Here is an 8,262-nt window from a genome sequence, read left to right as displayed (position 1 = left end):
AAGGAAGTATTATGGTGCAAAAACGTCTCAGATCCAAAGATGAAAACAGCCTCCCTTTAAATCTACTCTTGCTTTCTCTGCATCTCCAGTGCCCCCTGCTGGTTTCCAGCTGATGTGCAAGGAGGTCTGTGTCTGGGTTCACACATTCCCTCGCCATGTGTCTTCCACAGTAACACACGACCTTGTCCTTGGTTTTCAGCAAGGTCATTTGCAGATAAAACCTGTTCTTCTCATTGTCTCTGGAGATGTTGAATCAGCCCTTCACAGAGTGTGGGTAGTACGTGCCACCACAATTTTTGTTAATTTCCCTGATCAAATCCAGCCTCTTGTGGGAGCCTGGCTGACCCAAATAATCCAGTAACAACTGAAGATAAAGCTAGAGGCCACGCAGGAGAGTCTCAGGGACGTGACGGACTGCATCAAGCCTCCAGGAGACTCTAACAGCTTCTCCTCAGCCTGTACACCCGAAAACACAGATACAGCCTGCTCAGGTAACTGTCATACAGCCCTGCTGTTCACTCCACTCATGAGTACCCACAACTTCACTATCTCTTTTTTACAGTTAATCATCTTTTAATACAGTAATAATGAAAACCCAGCACAGTCCAAATTCCATTGACAGCACAGCGATGAAGAGTAGAAATGCTTTCAAGTGATCTGAAATAGACATATTTCAAGCTCTTCTCAGTGTTTACAGTGCTAAGAGAGAGGAAAGCCTGGAGAATGGCAGGCTTTGCTCTAACGAAGAACCTCATTTCTGAGGTTCTTGCTCTGCACCCATTCCTGGGCCATTTTCTGGTTTCCAGGGGATCCTCAGTGCACTCTTTGCCTATTCAGGGCTTTCCCTACTAGTCTTACAAAATTCTCTCTTTTTTGTCCTTAACACCTTCTGCTGGTTCTGAGCACCCCAGCAGTCCCGTGTTTGTGTTGCCACTGATGTCTCCTCATGATATCTCTTTGACTGTAATGCACAATCATGTCATCCGTGGATTCTGAGCCCAGTTTCAGAGCAAGATAGTTTGGATGCCTCTCAGGACATGCTGATTTGACTTTCAGGTCTGGATTGTCCACTGCACGTACACTAAAATATCCTGTAACATCCCTTGAATACCATTCCCTGGGGACTTTTGGATTCAGCTTTTGGATTAATCAGTATTCATGCAGTAGCCAGAATATTCAGAGCTAAGCAAAAAGCCAAGTCCCATCTCTTTGAGCTGCATGTGGAAATGTGCACCTGCACAATTGGGATGGAGGTCTCAGTGGGTTTTGTTCTCAAAGGCAGCATCTTCTTATCATTCTTTCTGAGACCTGGGACACTTATGCCTGGGAGCTGACATGAGAAGGCCAAGGATCCAGCATTCTTCTATTACCTTCCAGATGTGCTTTACAAATCCCTGAAGTACTTTAAAGTATGAGGAAAAATATGAATTTATTTAAATATGTGATGTGATTTAATCTGAGATCTGAGTGTCTACGAAGCATTTGCCTGCAGGATGCTCTCCTGCATATAAAGCTGAGAGGGAGGAAGAGGAGGTCCCTGTGTGTGGGCTGCCCCTAGAGGAGGATTCTGACTGAGCCCTCAGGGAACACGTGCTTTCCCTGTGTTCCACGGCTCTGGGCTTAGTCCAGGACAGAACTTGTAGAGAAGGTGGTCAGAGAGCTGGGTGAGTTCTCAGATGAAGGAGAACTTTACAGATATGGCAACAGTCCCACACTTTCCAGGGATAACAGGGACTGGTAATCATAAAATTATACATACACATACATATATATTCACAACATATGTCACTGTTGTATATGCATTTATGCAAATCATTTCATGGATGCTACCTGAAATCAATTTGCATTCTCCATTTGAACATCTGAAAAATTAGAAATATTCCAAATTCCTTTTTCAATTCTAATTCATTACTACTGCATACATACAGCATACACAATCATTACATAGATTCTTTTGTGATACAGGGGATTGAGCACATGCATCTTACTACATATTACATATCAGTTCTCTTTTGATCTTCTTCACTTAGGTATTTTCTCCTAGAGTCTTGAGTGTCTTTCTTTTGCAAGTGTAATGATGAAACACGGGTATAATAAAAATTTTAGGGGCAGAACCTAATGCTGCAATCCCTTTAAACTCAGAGATATTTGTCTCAAAGTTGTCTAAAACTTTGTGGATTTTTAGACATCCCCTTGACTTGAAGTTTTGTTTATATATCTGAAATGCATTTAGACATATATTTATGTGTGACTATAGAAAAATCCTATTAGACCTCATGCTTTCTTCCTGTTCTCTGAAGGAAAGAAAATATTTATTCCTTTGTGACTTCATCTTTAGCTGTGTTGTACATCATTACATGTGCTATTCATTAATCGATGGGATCTGTTTAGGTTGTGTTATTTTGCCTGTGCACCACACCTTACTTCTCCATCCACATCCTGATGTGCAGTGTAGTTATTTCATGTCTTGGTGACTGTGAATACTGCATAAATTAAGGCCATGCATGTGTCTCCTGGACAGACTAAAATGATTTCCATTTTCAATGGGTGCAATTATTAGATTCCTGGATTGTATAATAGTTATATTTCTAAATTTTGAGAAGTATAGATGTTTTTTATACTGGATATCACAATTCACATTGTCAGGAAAAATATATTGTGTTTCCATTCCAAAATTTATCCCAATAAATGTTTCAACTTTGTCTCTCTGACAATGGCGGTTCTTTGATATTCACTTTGGTGACTATAACTGTCATTTACATTTTTATGTACCTATGTATCATATCTGTCTGCTTTTGAGAGATTGGTGTTTAGTTATTTTTAAATATATTAGTATACATGTATTGTTGCTTTGAAAGTTTTCTGTTCTTATACAATGTGTATGTAAGTTTTTATCAGATGGAAATATTTTCTAGTGTGTGATAGGTAACCTTTTTAACTGGGTTATTGTCTCTTCTTGTGCAGGTGCTCTTCACTTGGAAGGATTACTATTTGAGTATTTTGGCATTTGTTGCCAGTTATTTTAGAGTCTAGAGCAAAAAAATGTTGCCCAACCCACTGTTACAAACTGCTTTCTCTAGTTTATCACTGTTTCAAAGCTTCAGTATAACTCTTTCTATACACGTTTTCTAAAACTTACTTGTCATTTTAATTTTGAAATATTTCATGTGCATCTTTTCTTCTAATGTTTTCTCTTCAATATTTTTTCTACTAACTTGTGTTTTGAAAAATGTTCTTAGTTTTTTGCTACTTTAAGTTGAATCATTTATTTGTGCATTTGAAATATTTCCTTTTTTGGCTTTTTATGACGTTTTCAAGTATAGAGTAACCTTCCATCATTTGGGGGGCATCTGTTTCCCTGCGTGGCTGTACTATCTAACCTACCTCAATATATTCACAATGCCATCACCAGAAGACTTAATTGTAAGATGTCATCTAACGGCAACAGAGTACTTCACCTGGATTTACTATATCTGTCACTCTGCAGAAGAGCATTAGGCAACACTTTTGCAGGACAGCTACAGCCTGAGCTGCATGGGAATGTGGGAAAGTCATATAACATTCTTGGAAGAAGGATTAGATGCTTTCTATAGGAACAAACAGGGATCTAGGACCAAAGGGAAGCCAAGGGCTGAAATGCTGGCTACCCCTGAGGATAGGCTTGAAGCTGTAAAAGAATGAGATAAAACAATCTTTTCCATTTTTCAGTAAATTATTACATGGATTTGTTATACTGAAAGAAAGCAGACCCACAGACTAGCAGACATTAATGTTATGTGAATGAAAGGCAGGCACGGAAAAACACATCCTCCAGGAGGTCACTTCTATGTGTCTAATATCATCGCTCATCTTGTAGAAAAAGTATGAGAAACTGCTGGACAGAAGAAAGGGCTTGTGTGAAAGTTGGAGAACCTGGAATGTTGAGAACAAGAATGGAGACAAAGTAAATAGAGGGTGTTATTCCCAGCATTCTTTCATGCAAAGTTTCGGTGAGAGGTTAGCATGTTGTGCAAGATAATCCCTACATACTTACAGCATACATGGAGGGAAGAACAGGTTGTCAGTGTTCTTACTACAGAGCTATGGCTAAGTCTACAAAAGATGAATACATAAGGGCTCCAAGTTCATCGATACAGCAATGACATATGTACCACAATATCACAGAGAAACTCATGAAAGTGTTCATTTGTTGCATATTAATTAACAATGAATGTTTGAGGTTTGATGGTCCTGCTCAGTGACAGACCATGTTTGCTACATGTACAAGGTCCAGTACTATTGATAAGAGAAGCAAAAGTAGATAAAACATAATATCTGGATAGGTTAATATGCTGAAGTACCAAAGATAAACAAAAAATTCTAACAGCAAGAGGGTCAGCGAGACAGCTCAGTGGACTAAGACCCTCCCTAGGCATGCACAGGGACAGGAGTTCGAGCCCTGGCACCACATGCCATGATGGCCCTTCCCCCAGGCCCATGAAGCCACCCATGAGTCTGGGTTTGGTGGCTCACACCTGTAATCCCAGCACTAGAAGGCTGAAAACAGAACAATCAATACGAGTCTGAGCTGCATAGTGAGACCCTGTACCAAATAAATAAAGTAAAAATACATTCTTACAGCCTAAGTTAGCCTAAGTTCAGCCATGAACACAAATTGTTAAAAGCACTGTTATCTTACCACTAGATCTGCATTCATCAGCTCATGATGAGATAGTGCGAACTTTAAAAATGAAAGAACAAAACAGGAATTGTAGAAGCAAAATGAAAACAATAGAAATGACACAATCTTGACAAACTGATCACAGCCAGTTTTCACACAGCTGTCACAAGAAAAGAATAAATGAACTGCCTATAGATGAAACCTGAGGGTAAATTTACATAGGAAGACAACACCAAGTGCATAGGTTTTGGAATTATGCTGGTGCACAGTAGGAGTCAGTGAACTCCAAGAGGAGAAGAAATGAAGAGATGTGAGAAGAAAGAAGGCTCTGAACTGTCCCTGGTGCCTAGAGCAGGAGCACAGATTCCATGAACATCGGCAGTGAGAGGTCCCCAGATTAGGTCATCTCCCGCAGTGCAGGTCATGCTGAGGAAGTGGAGGCACCAGACAGGAGGGACTCACGGAGCCACGGGCTGAACTGTTTCATGCTAACTTGGAGGGAAAATTCTTATCTATATATTTATTTGTTTATTTGCCTTTATTTTACAAATTGATAATGCAATTAAGGAAATGTGCATGATATTACGATTATAATTTCTCTTTCAGGCTTCATGCCTCTGACTTATGTGTGACTCATTGTTTCTTTCTTCATTTTTTTAGAGAAAATAAAATATAGGACAGAAAAAAGAAACACTACAGAATTTCAGCAAATGAAATAATAGAAATTCAACAATGGTTTTTCTATTGCACATTGTACTCAAATGAGTTATTCAGATCGTGAGGCATAAACATGTACTGTTGTGGGGAAGATGTCTTATTATATCAGAAATTTTGTTATTCATAAGCGTTTGATTAGTATTTTTATAGTTAAAGCAATATTACAGGTTTTGTTTGTTAAAGCCTAGATGAGTGTATAACTGCTTACCTTCCTTAGCAAATAGGACCTGAGAAAACCCATATGAAAGGAAAAAGTGTATGTGGGCTCAGAGTTTCTGAAGCTCAGTCCATGTTCAGCTGTCTCCATAGCTATGGGCCGGTGGGGAGGCAGAACACATGGGAGGGGGAGCATTGGGCAAAGAAGAGCTACATGGAAGAGAAACAGAAGGAGGACAAAGAGGTGGAAGGGGGAGGACAGCGAATGAAGAGGGGGTGTAGGAGAAGGATGAGTAAGAGGACAAGGAGAAATTGGAAGATGAGTAGGAGAGAAAAGGTGGAAATAAGATATAATCCCCAAGGCCACATCTCATGACCTGCTCTCTCAGAGGAGGGCAAGATTTCTAGTAGCCCATTCAGCTAAGAGCACATCAAAGGAGAACTCGATGAAGACATTGCTGATCACACGATCCAGTCCCTACTCTAGGGCCTATGTCTGACAAACATGTGAGTTTTAGGACATATTTCAGGTCTGGAATACAACAGCAGGAGATTTGATGCCTGTACTTGTTGAGTTTCAAATCCTGCAGTGCATTTTTTTTTTGTATCAGGGACCAAAGTCAGGATGTTGTGCTTGCCACACAGGTACCTATGCTTGTGAACTATCTCCCTCACTCTGAAGCCTAATCTTTACTGCACTATGTTGTAGTGATTTGTACTCTGCTTCTATTTGTTTACCTATCGGTAACACCTGATAGCCTAGGTGTCAGCCAACCTTAACCATGCATTTGCAAATAGAAAATACCGCTTCTCTTGCATGAGCAGCTAAGAAGTTCAAGTTATATAGAGTATAAAATGTAATAGGAAAACAGGGCCCCATGCTCTGAGGAGGAGGTGATCCCTAGAGGCTGACAGGATGGGGACACTCTGCACACTTCCTGATTTACAGACTAGGGAGAGTATCGAAGAGAGATCTTGTACAGGAGGATCCTGAGGCTGAGCCTCTGTGCTTTTGCACAATAATACGTGGCTGTGTCAGCAGGGTCCACACTGCTCATCGTGAGGAACACCTGGTTGTTGGAGGTGTCCTTGGAGATGGAGAGCCGGCTCTTCAGGGCTGGGCTGTAGTACTTATTATCATTCCACCAAATGTTTGCCAGCCACTCTAGCCCCTTCCCTGGGGCCTGACGGATCCAGTCTACACCCATACTACTTGTGCTCAGTGAGAAGCCAGAGAAGGAGCAGGTCAGCCTGAGAGTCTCGTTTGGTCGCAGAATCCCAGGGCCAGATTCCTTCAGGGTAATCTGGGACATGACCCCTGTGGAGAAACACAGAAGAAATTTAAATTAGTTCAGGAAAAGACAGGAGCCTTTGGATCCCTGAGGCCCTGTCTCATAAAGGCCTCACAAGGCCCAGGCACTCACATGCAGGGACTGTAAGCGCCAGCAGCAGAAAGGAAAGGAGCCTGTCCATGGTGACACAGGAGTCCTGAGCCAGACCTTGCTGGGCTTTTCAACCCAGCAGTAGAGGAGCTCAAAGAGATTTGCATTTCCTCCCCAGGTTCTGACCCTGATGGGAGGACTCAGAGCTGAGAACACACAGGGAGCCAAGCTGTGATGGACAGCACCTGGGCCTCTTTTGCTTCCGCATCTGCACCTTTGAGGGGTCTTAGCCACTTAGGACCAGGCTGTCAGATGCAAAGCTTCCAGCGATGCCTGTGCTTGCAGAAAGTCAAGTCAGACATGTTCCCTTTGCTGCAGACAGGGTTGTCCCTGTTCTTGCTGTCCTGGAGGATGGAAGTAGAGCAGGGCAGATGATCCACCTTCTGCCAGAGCACTGTGTGCCTGGGGATAGAGAGAGGCTATTCATGCATGTTAAGTCCTGTCATCTCCATGACACAAAGAGAGAGAGAAAATAAACTAGGTTAGCATAAGAGAGGTTCAGTAGACTGCTTAATTTCATTTCCTATTTGTACAGGTGCCTGTTCCTCAGTGTCTCCACACGTGTGTCCTGCCACAAAGACAGTTCACAGATAACTGACTTTATTCTCATGACAAGTCATTCCTGAGAAGGCACAGGGCTGTACACCTGACTTCAATCTGTTCCTCCTTGGCTTTTCTAGCTGAGGTATACTCCAAGGCCCAGGTGGCTCACAGAAAACTTCCCCTCAAGTCTTCCTGTGCTGTACGCTGACCTACCTCCCAGGATGCAGGTCTTGGAGACCTCCCCCTAAACTGATGGAAGTCATCATGAAACAAAAGATGGATAACGTGGCATTCCTTGAACATCACAAGGATAATGAGCCCTCAAATGTATCTATCCTCTGCCCCATGATTATGTGGAATATATTTATTTCTTCCTGATTTTATGTTATGCTGATTTTCTACATTGTGCTGTCATTGTTTAGCTGTGTTTTTGCTATTGATATCTTGTGTACACTGTTCTCTGTTCTGAAGGCTTTATTTGTCAAAACACAGAGCATGAATAAGGTCAGGGGTATCAAATTGCAGTGCTTGATCATTTTTGTTGGATTCAGAGAGGAGCCTGCCAGAAGCAGAGGAGGGGAACAACAGGAAGTGAAGGCAAGAGCAGCAACCCTGAATGTCTACACCACTGCCTCAGACGTGCTCAGCTTTCTTTCTTTTCTTTTCTTTTCTTTTATTTTTTGAACCAGGGATTGAACTCAGGACTCTGAGCTTGCCAGGCAAGTGCATATTCTACTGAGCTAT

At 41.8% G+C, this 8,262-nt stretch overlaps 1 gene segment (V, D, J or C); it reads right to left on the bottom strand.

Moving 5' to 3' along the window:
• Positions 1-6,483: 6,483 nt before the first annotated feature.
• LOC101585580 lies at positions 6,484-7,006 on the bottom strand. The segment is given in 2 exon segments: positions 6,484-6,851; positions 6,958-7,006. Coding segments are annotated over 2 exon segments (417 nt in total).
• Between the last annotated feature and the right edge of the window lie 1,256 nt (positions 7,007-8,262).

Source organism: Octodon degus, unplaced genomic scaffold, assembly GCF_000260255.1.
Source record: "Octodon degus isolate 3935 unplaced genomic scaffold, OctDeg1.0 scaffold00284, whole genome shotgun sequence".
Lineage (NCBI taxonomy): Eukaryota > Metazoa > Chordata > Mammalia > Rodentia > Octodontidae > Octodon > Octodon degus.
Note: the sequence above shows the minus strand (reverse complement) of the source record. Positions and strands in the feature narration are given on the sequence as shown.